Source organism: Myxocyprinus asiaticus, chromosome 6, assembly GCF_019703515.2.
Source record: "Myxocyprinus asiaticus isolate MX2 ecotype Aquarium Trade chromosome 6, UBuf_Myxa_2, whole genome shotgun sequence".
Lineage (NCBI taxonomy): Eukaryota > Metazoa > Chordata > Actinopteri > Cypriniformes > Catostomidae > Myxocyprinus > Myxocyprinus asiaticus.
The window spans coordinates 48,672,856-48,685,004 of NC_059349.1; the positions used below are offsets into that span (position 1 = coordinate 48,672,856).

Sequence of the window (12,149 nt, forward strand, 5' to 3'; positions counted from 1 at the left end):
AAGGCATCATAAAAGTAATCTATACAACTCATATTTAAGTCCTTTTTTCAACTATAAATCTCCACTTTCACTTTCTTTCACATTCTGAAAGTGGAGATTTGTAGTAAAAAATGAATATTGTAATATTGACCTGTTTCTAACCCACACCTATTATACTGCTTCTGAAGACATACAGTGTATTAAACATCTGGAGTCGTATGGATTACTTTTATGCTTACTTTATGTGATTTTTTCGGAGCTTGAAAGGTCTGGCCACCATTCACTTGCATTGTATGGACCTGCAAAGATGAGATATTCTTCTAAAAATCTTTGTGTTCAGCAGAAGAAAGAAAGTCATACACATCTGGGATGGCATGAAAGTGAATAAATGATGAGAGAATTCTCATTTTTGTGTGAACCATCTCTTTAACAGACATACAAGCATAACTTCAACCTATGAAGAATCACAAAAAGTGCAGAATCTGAGCTCAGTGAAGGGGCCGTTAGCAAAAATTAACGGTCTTTAAAGAGTATTTATATGTATTTATTTTGCCAGACAAGCAAGCGACTAAAACAGTATTTAAAAGTCTCATAGTAGTATTAAAAAGTATACTTCTGTGCTTAGCGGACATTGTGATTATTACCAAAGAAACTATTGACAAATGTTGAGCTTTTTTTTTTTTTTCTTTTGGTCACAGCATTACTCAATGCAAATTCACATGAAAGCAGAACACATCACATGAAAGTGAGTCAGCTTCCCTGAAATAACCCAGTATCATTTTCATGCATATCATTTTGACATGCAGATCTTTTAAATAACTGTTTGGTTTAGCATTATATAAAACAATAATGATGTATGGTATGTCCTCATTTAGATCAAATCGCCTACCTACATTATAGTCACCAGCCAACGGGCCATATGACAAAAACAACTTAATAAACATCCTAAATAATGACTTAATACATTTTCAAAAAGTTTTTCATTTGGGGTAGTTTTAGGGGTATAGTTAGATTAAAAATAGTATTAGTTCAGTATAAAAACACAATAGAAGTCAATGGAAATCTCCACCATTATAAAAAAACAAAAACAAGTGTGTGTGTGTGTGTGTGTGTGAGAGAGAAAGAGAGATTAAGATCTTCTAAGTTTTTCTCTGATATGAACAGTGATGACTGCAGACATCATGATCACCAGGGATACAGAGAACAGCACTGTCTTCAGCAGACACAGAGACACACCAGCAGGGGGAGACACTGCTGCACCTAACCAATGTACAAAGTTTCATAGATCTTATTGCTGTACAAGTCTGGATATAATGTATTAACACAATCTCTGAAGCACAAGTTAATTTTAAACTTTAATTCTAATGTATGTATGTATAGGGTTGGGAAGTAACGGAATACATGTAACGGGATTACATATTTAAAATACAAATTATGAGTAACTGTATTCCACTAGTTACAATTTAAATGGTTGGTAATCAGAATACAGTTAGAATCTAAAAGTATTTTGATTACTTAAGAGATTACTTTGCATTTTATTGTCATCTCTTCAGTTGGAAACATTTATGCCTATCCATATATGATGCGATCCAAAGAGCATTTGGACAGTGGTGAAACACTTTAAGATGCGTTACATGCATACACAAAAATCGTATTCGTTTTTCTGTGAAAAATATCTAAAACTCTTTAAAACAAGATGCATTTTCTTTAGAAGCAACACTGCATAAGATATTTAGGTTTTTCAGAAAATGTATTTTTAACGTGTATTTTGTCTTACTGTACAAGCAGATTTTTTTTATAGTCAAAACAAGTGAAAAAAATCCACCAGTTCTGAAGAAGTAATCCAAAGTATTTAGATTACGTTACTGAATTTGAGTAATCTAACAAAATGCGTTAGAAATGACATTTTACAGCATGTATTCTGTAATCTGTAGTGGAATACATTTTTAAAGTAACTCTCCCAACCCTGATGTATGTATGTATGTATGTATGTATGTGTGCATGTTTTAGGATAGGACGTGTATTTACTTTCATGTAGGGAACAAAGTTGTTCGGTATCTTTTGTTTCACTCTTCCAGCTGATGAGGTTGCTATGGTTACAGATGATGGAGTCCTCAGTGAAATGCAGGATGAGTGTGATAATGCCGAAGGATGCAATTTCCACATGAGAGCACCTGTAATTGTGAAAGGTAGAGCTGAGGGTGAGGTCATGACCTCTACAGGTGACGTTCATAGTACAGGAGTCATTGCTGGAGCAGTTAGAGACAACAGTCAGGACAGGAGCCTCCACTGCATCTGAAACAAACACAACAAAACATTCAACAAAAACAAACGAAGGTCAGTAATGCATACATTATACAAAGACTAAATCAACAGCAAGTTTGCACAAAAACAAGGTCTCCTCCACTAAAGAATTTCTGTCACTCGAAAAGTCATTAGGATAACTGGAGAAGGATTTTTAAAAATCATTTTAGAGATTTCACTCACTTCATAACAGACCATTTTGTGATATAATAGTTGTATTAATGATTAAATATTACGTAATAATATCAACAAGCCTAATTCTTAGACCTCTCAATATCAGTGTCCAGTAGATCGAAAGGAAACTGCAGTAAAGAAACTTTAACTTGCTCATAATATGAATATAAGAACATAAATGACAATCATCTCATACATAACTCCCTCATTAACCTCACCTATAACAGATACTTCATATTCCGCAACATGCGTCTCATTTTCTCTAGTTGTTTGAACTCTGTAGACTCCTCTGTCAGTCTTCTGCATGTTCTTCAGTGTTAGAGAGAAGGTGTCAGTATTGAACTCCACTCTATTCTCATATGGACTGTAAGGTTTCATAACTCTAGGCTCCCTTGTAAAACGCACTATATTTTCGGATTTATCATTCATCCAGACCAATGCATTAAACTGTTGCAGTTTATCAGTCTGTATATCCAGTGTAACAGAACCTCCCGTCAGCACAAACCTGGAGTATTCATCACTGGACACTGAGGAGAAAGAGACAAAATGTACAGTTACAGCATGCTTAAAGGGATAGTTCACACCCAAAATGTCGTCATCATTTACTCACCCTCATGCTGTTCAAAATCTATAACCTGACTTTCTTCTCTGGAACACAAGGAGAAACTCATCATTTTAGCATCTTTTTTTTCCCATACAGTGAATGAATGGTGACTGTCTTTTTGCCTAACTTCTCCTTTTGTGCTCCAAACAAGAAATGCATGCAGGTTTGAAACATCAAGGGTTAGTACATGGCAGAATATTTACTTATATAGAATATAACTATCCCTTTAAGAGATACAGTTTAGTCAGTTTGAAATCTTCTTGGCCATTTACAATTTACTTCTGTTACGTAGGCATCTGTATTTGCTAGATACTGCAAAATTCAATCATACACGAGAATAATGTTCTGCAACAGAAATATCATTCAGAAGTGGAAAAATAATGTTGCCACACAAGATATATTGCATTGAATTTAAAGCTACAGTTTAGAATGTACATTGGACAACATGTAATTGTACATTTATGAAAAAAAGTTACATTTATATTTGCATTCACACACACACACACACACACACACACACACACACACACACACATATATATACACACACAATTTTTTAATTTTAATTTATTTTTTACATAAAGACAGATAATGAGCGTACCAAAATCTTGATACAACACAAACCTATGCTATTATTACCATTTAGGCCGACAGAAACATTGTTAAAATTACAAATCGGCAATTAAGCAGCAAACACATGGTCAAGTCGTTAAACTGGACACGTTACCTCTAGTGGAGACCACAATAATAATGAAGATTACGACATGGTCAGTGAATGCCATTATAACCAACAGAATGAGAGGAATAGTCTCTGCGTTATATCGTACTATCGTGAGAAAAGTTGAAGCCGAGTTTATTTCAGTTTCTCCGGAAGGCCTTCGAATCTAGGGTTAGGGTTAGCTCTGCTAAGTTGATGCTATATTTGATATAATTTTTTTATATAGTGGTTTTGAAGCATCTTCAAAGAAAAGCAAGCCTTGATGTCTGAAGAGCAGTTCGATGAACTGATGCCAGAACAGTGTGAAAGATGTAAAAAAAAATAATAATAAATTCTCTCATCATATGAAATAATTTTGTACATGCACAATTCAATTAAATATGCCTAGGCATCTTCGAATGCTTTCTTTTTTTTTCAGGTTAAAAAATAATGCCTCATTTTTTGAAAGACCAACAGCACAGTCATGTTACCTGTAGCCTACATTCAGGATAAATGTCACCCATGCTCTCTACATTTCTGTCTCTAGGACACAGATGTAAACATATATTTCAGAACATTTCAAGAGTGAAGAGGTTGACATGAGAATAAAATAAAACAAAGATACAGAGAAAACGGTTTTAAAAAGGTATATTACCGGTTCAATACAAGTTAAGCTCAATTGACAGCATTTGTGGCATAATATTAATTAATTAAAAAATTTAGACCCATCTTTTTCTTTAAAAAAAATAAAATACAATTCTAGGTTACATTGAGGCACTTAAAATGGAAGTGAATGGGGCCAATTATGGACTCGTTCTTTCGCCCATCTGCACTATTTTTAATTGTAAACATGCACTGGATAGACATCTTTGACCGTTTAGATGCATTTCCGGCGATGTGCATTTCAGTGCAGGATGATACTGGAAACTGGATGTGTGTGTGTACTTTACACTGTGCTTTGGAGTTTGTATGTGCGTCACGTGGATGTGTCTTCAGCGTATTTCAGTGCTGATTGCTTGTGAACAGTCATAAAATGATTCAAGCTTTGCAAAGCATCCATTATTGAAGGATGGCACAGTTAAAAACACTTGGACCCAATCCAAAACTGTAAGTAAAAAGTTCCATTAATGAATATTTCAAATGTCATGACTGTTTGATAGTTTATGGTGCCGACACCTTGTTAACACCGGGCGCGTCCGTTGAAGTGTCACGACGGCTTGAGGCTGTATACACTTGAGGCTATGTACACTGGGCGCGTTGACACAAACATTCTAAACCTTTATTTGTTGTTGGCAGTAGCAGCACCACCACATGCAGTGCAAAATGGAATGGGACACATTTACTGTGGGCACGATGCGCAGCAAAGTAATCATGGTAGACAAAGCTTATAATGGGTTCTATTGCTTTTGACGCAATGTGACTCTCGCATTCCGGTGTAGACAGGGTGCGAGTGTTAACAGTTGTGCTTGAGATGAACAGTTTAATATATTTAGATGCAATGTGTTGGATGTGCATTGTGTAACCCCTAAAATTTTGTTTTATAATGTTGTGGAGCTTGTTCATTCGCTTCAGATTGAGTTTCAAAAATGGCTTAATTTGAGGGGCTGCATGCTGTTAGCCAATCATACAGTGGGAGTTTACATTGAAGTTTTAAGGAGGCGCTTATACCAAAACAGAGCATTTCAGACAGTGTGCCAGAAACAGGGTGGAAAATGATCAGATATTACTAAATTATGATTTTTAAAAAATTTTTTAAAAATTTTTAAACATTAAAACAACGTTACTAACTTTATAAATGGAAATCAGGGAAGATAATAAAACTAAAAAAAAAGGAAAAAAAAGAAAAAAAAAAGCCGTTTCATTACCCCTTTAAAATTGGCTACAACTTTACACAGAATAGGTTAGCAAGCGATTTTATCACACTAAAATCATGGTAACACACATATTGTTTATTCCATGTGGCTATACGTTTAGAACAGTGAGTATTTTAGCATTTACTGATTGGCCCCTATTCACTTCCATTGTAAGTGCCTCACTGGAACTCAGGCTACGTTTACACGACAACGATGTACTAAAAATGGAAAAGTTTTTCCTTTGCGTTTTTGAAAAGTTTCGTATACAGATGACAACGTTGTCAAAACGATCCCCGTTCACACGGATCTGCGAAAACGACTAAAAACACTGTATTATGCATGCCAGGCCAGTAGTTGCCGATGTCACTTTGTAAAGAAACACTACGCGCCTGCACACATAAGCATTCTTCCACAGAGCAGTGAATACAAACAATGAAGATGGCGATCGCTGGTCGTAGTAGTGATGCAGTAAATCTACACTTTGCTGGAGAAGCGTCAAACTCTAAATCTTGAGCAGCACACAGTCCTGTAGTCCGCCACTATAGTTTTGAATGTCTCGCGCATTGATTTGAAGTACTCGCGCACATGCCTATAGACTGAACACGTAATACGCGTGTGCATGACGTCATCGTTTTCACAAATTCGCGTTTTTGTATGTTTACAAGGAGACGATAATGGCATTGTTTTCAAAAACTTGCACTTTGAAACCCGTTTTCAAAAGTTTGCGTTTTCAGGCCTCAAAACGCTGTTGTCGTGTAAACGAACAGCCAAAACGCATTAAATCTTTCCTGTTTTAAGTTGAAAACGTTGTCGTGTAAATGGCCCCTCAGACTTTTACTTTTTTAAAGAAAAGGATGGATGAGTGGAAATTAATTGTTGTGGTAATCAACATTATGCCACAAATGCTGTCGACTGAGCTTAACTTGTATTGAACCCCTGTTATTAATCTGTTTTATACTTTACACAGCAGCACAGCTATACAATGCGGAATCAGCGTAGGAAATGACTGCTTATAGCATGTATCAATAGCCTATGTGTAGCAAGGAACCGCGGGGACCTCAACAGTGAAGTCTGTACTTGTGCAGACCAAGACCAAAGTGCACAAACATGACCTTTACACATGATGTTCACAGTATAGGTTTCATAGCTGGACCAGTTTGAGACAACAGTCAAGACAGGAGCCTCCACTGCATCTGAAACACACATATGCATTTAAACACAACAGCCATCAAAACACTTACAGTTAAGCCAATAATGTATACATTATACAAAGACAAAATCAACAGCAAATTTGCACAAACACCTAAGTGGTCTCTATACGCATTTTAAATTACAAAGTTATTGCACAAAAACTTGTGCTTTAAAAGACACACTTGGACATGAATTATTTTTGATATGCTTTCTTTATTCAATATTTCTTTTACCACAAAGTAAGTCTTTGAAATGCAGACTAGTGTGTGTTTGGTATAGAAACTGTACACAAAGCAAGGCACTATACTGTACATTTAAATTAATGTCATTTCTTTCTCTCCTCCAATATTCCATGCTGTCTGAATATAAACAAACACAATGCCCCTCACACCGCATCACCACCACAACCATCAGCCATTCACACAGAAAGAATACAGAAAAAACACAGACGCAGCATGTAAACTCCTCTAAAATCATAAAAGGAACAGACATACGACAGCATCACACATGATTTTTTATAGTTTGTTTCCTACACATTTATACAATTTCAAATTATGCAGCAGACTTCTCAAACATAGACACACATCACAACAAAACCCCATCGCATATTAGACCAACGCACACCCAGATAGAGGCACTCACCACAGGGCATCCTGATTGCAGAGGTGAGCAAAATATTTGATTTCCTTCTTATACTTCAAAAGATAATCAGTAATTACAGGTGAGTTAAAAGACAGGTATCGTTTTAGATGTTACAAACACGTACTGCTCACAGATTGTACGTTGAAAATCCTGACTTGCACATAAACGTGGCAAGGAGACAAACCCACAGAGACACACATCACCTCCACGGACTTAATAAATACATCACAAGCGGACGCCACAGCAGGTGCATCTGTAGATCCTAAAACGACCTTTGACCTGACCGTTTACCCTGTTCTTAAGTGCACAACCACCTTTGCTTAACCAAAAGAGGTCAAACTGCCGAGGTAACTGCAGAACTGGTGGCCATGGTGGAAATAGATAATTTTGTCGTCATGAAGATTTGTCAGGTTTCTAAAACAGTCCTTTGGTTTTTTTCAGGTTCACTTGCTTCCATCCAGGCAGAGTGTCAAACTCCTCTCTCTTCATGTCTAACACGCTCTGAGAACACAGAAAAATCATTATGAAAGAAGGGAGACACACATTTACAAAAAAATTACCATTATTCATATACTGTATATGCACAAAACACACTCGGATTCAGGAAAGGGCGAGGGAAAAGGGTTGCAGTAACACTGTGACCTAATTAGGCATGATGCGACAAGTTTCCAATGTTAAGTCATTTTGAAAATGAAACTTAGTGTAAAGTAACAAATTCACAGCCAATCAGAACATATCTGATGTTTAACATACAACCATGCAAAGCAGGATTTTGGACCAATATGAATCCACTGTGGGCGGGGCTACTAAAACAGAAACCAAGCGACCGACAAAACGTCTTGCTACTTGTGGTCGCAGCTGGTTAGAACAAAATGGTAGATTAAATGTACAAATCAAATGAACAGCGATGTACATGTACTGAAGGTCACATCAGTATTTAGTGGCATCTGTACTGTTCACCCTTGGTAGTATCTGTACTGCTTAATGCCCCCAATATACTTCCTACGGAATCGAAGAACAAATGGGTGTGACATCATTTAGAACAAAATTTTGCCAAAAAGAAGGTTTTCGCCTTCGGTTCGGTGGTTCCCTAACAGCTCGCCTGGGCAAACTTTTAGGAAAATGTCTTTTTCGGCTGCTAAACACCTTACTGCTATTGAGGCCGACAGCTAATTCTGTTTATGAAGTTCAGTCAGTCAAGATCTGTCAACATGAACACACTGGCGTGCAGTTATTAGCAAACTTGTGCAAATTTACCTACATCTGTACGATCACTGGCGTGGAGACATTTTCCAAGAACATGTCATGGGATTTTTTTGATTTTGTTTGTTTAATTGGTCTACAAAAGAAATTTCTCAAGTGCCCATTTACTCATGTGCCATCTGCACCGAAAGCCATTCACACATCTGCCCAAAGTAAGAGATTGTATGCCTCTCTTATCATCATTCTTTTGTCTGTATTTGCCCGTTAATACCAGAGACTCTTTAGCAGAAATGGGGCACTTCTATTAATATGAACGGTCAACGGATGTAGAAAGGAAGTCCCACCTTACAGGTAAAACGGCCAATCTCCTTTTAGACACAAAAACGCCTGTTAATCAACTCGAGAACGTGCATGCGCGTTAGCTATACAAGCCAGGAAAATGTTGTTTTTTTAGCATAATCTGAGGTATAGCAGCACAATTTATGATTCTGGTGTTGTCAGATTTTACTGCTGATTTAAAACGTGTTCTTTGATCATAATCTTGACCAACCATTTTTGAGATTTCGATCTTTCCCCATTCAACTAAATAGGAACTGTACTTTCATAACTGGAAATAGCTTCCCAGGAGCATTCCAAAGATGACTGCCAGTGGACTGACTTGCTAGAAAGACTTTAAATCTCTTTTATACGCCAATCTTTGGAGTAGTATCAGTGCCATCATAAATTACAATAACAGTGTAATAAGCGCATATTATGGCTGTGTGTTGTAAACGAGACAAATTAAACATTTTATACTGCACATATATTACTTTAAATCATCATCGAGGTGTTAAAACAGCTTCTTTTACTGACCTAATGTGAATTCTACTTATAGAATGAGGCATAAAGCCATTGATAACACATTTTAATAAATCACAATAGTTTTACTGAGCATCCTCATTTAAATGTTCTTCTAGATGCCTCCCAACAGCAGTGTGACGGGTGACTGAATATTTGCAAACATTATACCATTGCTTGGCTGTTTCGAACTTCTCTTTACCCCTGAATGAAGAACGCAGAAGAACTTCACCGGAAGTATATCGAGGCCTTTACCCTTTGTAGCATCTGTACGGTTATCCCTTAGTAGTATCTGTACCATTTGTCCCTAGTAGTATTTACATTGTTCATCCTTAGTATCTGTACTGTTTTTCCCTAGCAGAACCTGTATGGTGCGTCCTTTGTAATATCTGTACTTTTTATCTCTTGCAGTTTCTCATGTCGCCTCAAATCGCAAACTCTGATTGAAAATGAATGACTTTGGATCGCTTTATTGCTGTAGATCATTGTCAATGTGAATATATCTGAACATGGAAGAGATTTCCATGGGACATACATTTATTACTTTGCTTTATCTTGTCACACCTGGTTAGGACACATTGTAACAAGTTCTTAGAAATGTGTCAAGTACTGCTGGAAAATAAAACACAGCATTTCAAATCTATGAGATAATGTTTGTATATTTTCACATTCTGTTTTTGTATGCATGCGTGCGTGTGTTTTGGTGTAGGTATCAAAAAGCTCCCCGGGTTTCAGCTGAAGAAAGACTGGACAAGAGAAGTTGTCCAAAGTGAGGAAGACAAAAGGAAGAAACAAAGTATAAAGCAGGTGAGGCAGTCTAGTTACCATAGAAACAATCTATCCCTGTGACAACGATCGATGTCGGAAAAAAACCACTTACCTACACAGACTTCCCTAAAGCCCAGCCTAGAGTCAGAAGGGCAAAACATCAAATTCTCAGCAGTCATTCAACATAAAAAAAAAAATCTAGAAATACATTTAGGCATTTGGCCGACACTTTTATCCAAAGTGATTTAGAGTGCATTCAAGGCACATTTCTTTCAGTCCATGCATTCCCTGGGAATCAAACCCATGACTTTGGCATTGCAAGTGTTCTACCGGGAGTGTGTGGCTTACCTCGAAGTCTTCCTCTGACAGGTACATTTCGAGTCGCAAGGGGTCGACACCGTGGGGAAGGGGGCGAGTTTGTAGTGTTGCGGGAGGATAAATGCTCTGACTGAGTCGAGCCAAAACATCCTCCACTAAAATGATCTGATTACACACCTCTGCCTCCTGCACACAACACAAACACACACTGAATATTTTAATGTCAACAGTAAGACAACTTTATGTAGAAACTAGGGCTGTCGATTGAACATGTTTATTCAGTGTGATTAATTATATAAAAAAAATAGTGCATCCCTGGTCTGTAGTAAGGAATATTCCTACCATCGGAGCAATTCAAGCTTGAAGTACCACCTGTTTTCTCCAGGGGGCAGTAAGCGGCACTCCAGCTGTATAGGCAGTGCACAGCTTATACAGACAGAGAACAAACCACACTTACCGACAGCAGAAGATGAGAACACGTTCTAGCGTTCAAACACAGCTTTATCATAATGCAGGGATCTCAAGAGTTGTTTTTCTAAGTTTCAAACTATGTTTAACGTGACACAGTGACCTAAAAACAATGTTTAACAAAGTGAGACGCACCAAAACCGACCGTCTGATGCAGGAGTACATTATAATTTGCTGTGAACATAAGCCAGTCTGACATATTGGCTTATGTTCAATAATATGGAAATAAACTATATATTGGATTCTAAAGCCAGTTTTTGTATTGTCTTATCAATTCTTTACTCGTCTGCCACAATAATGTTATGCATTTTAATTATCTGAATTATTTTATATATATATTTATATATATATATATATATTTTATTTAGAATTATTTAAATATAACTTTATAATTATTTAATCATTATATATAGAATTATTGTTATTTGAGGGACTTTGAGCAAATATTTATATATGCGATTAATTAATCGGCATACCATGTAATAAATTTGATTAAAATCTGTCATTTTAATTGACAGCGCTTGTAGAAACACACATTTTTTAAACACTTTTATAAGCAGTTTTAGCAGCTTTAAAGACAATGTTCCAAAACCTAGTGTGCAGCCTCACTGTCTATTGTCTATGTAGGCAACTAACAACTTGACATACTTGAATAAGTACAAAAACAATTAGCACACACAAATTAATTGTTTAAATTGTTAATTTAATTATATTCTTTTGAGCACTGAAGGAAAATAGGAACAGTACAATATAGTTAAATCTAAAATTGACATTTACCTCTATTTCATCCACCATCATGGATGAAAATCTTCACTTTTGTTGCATTTTGAAATCGCCTCATCAAATAAGGATACATGGAATGCATAATTTTGCTGCCTACATCCAAAAGACACAAAGACTATTTGTATGAAGTATGAGTGAGAAGTCTCACCCTCTCGGTGATTTCAGCTATATCCTCTCTGTGCTCCCAGCTGGGGAACATGTTTGTAAAGGTCAGAGGCTCCAGTCCAGCATGGATAAGATAGGACTTTTGAGGCTTCTTCTCGTTCTTTTCTGCTGGACAAAGAGAAGTGTCAGTTATCAGTCTCTTAGAGGTCTGACAGAGGTCTGA

General features: G+C 36.7%; 2 protein-coding genes across 3 annotated transcripts in view; both read right to left on the reverse strand.

Annotated features, from left to right (window-relative positions):
- Nucleotides 1–533: 533 nt before the first annotated feature.
- Nucleotides 534–3,131, reverse strand: LOC127442752 (uncharacterized). The gene is made up of 4 exons (XM_051700924.1): nucleotides 3,068–3,131; nucleotides 2,676–2,984; nucleotides 2,008–2,274; nucleotides 534–1,239 (listed from the first exon to the last, which is right to left on the reverse strand). Exons 1-4 carry the CDS (start codon nucleotides 3,129–3,131, stop codon nucleotides 1,109–1,111), a joined length of 771 nt encoding a protein of 256 aa, XP_051556884.1. The 3' UTR covers nucleotides 534–1,108.
- Nucleotides 3,132–6,983: 3,852 nt separating this feature from the next.
- Nucleotides 6,984–12,149, reverse strand: part of LOC127443132 (supervillin-like) — an 88,068-nt gene continuing 82,902 nt past the window's right edge. For both annotated transcript variants that reach the window (XM_051701666.1, XM_051701667.1), the window contains exon 39: nucleotides 6,984–7,945. In XM_051701666.1, coding sequence (XP_051557626.1) covers nucleotides 7,859–7,945 — 87 coding nt within the window. In that variant the 3' untranslated portion in view covers nucleotides 6,984–7,858. The remainder of the gene's footprint in view (nucleotides 7,946–12,149) is intronic.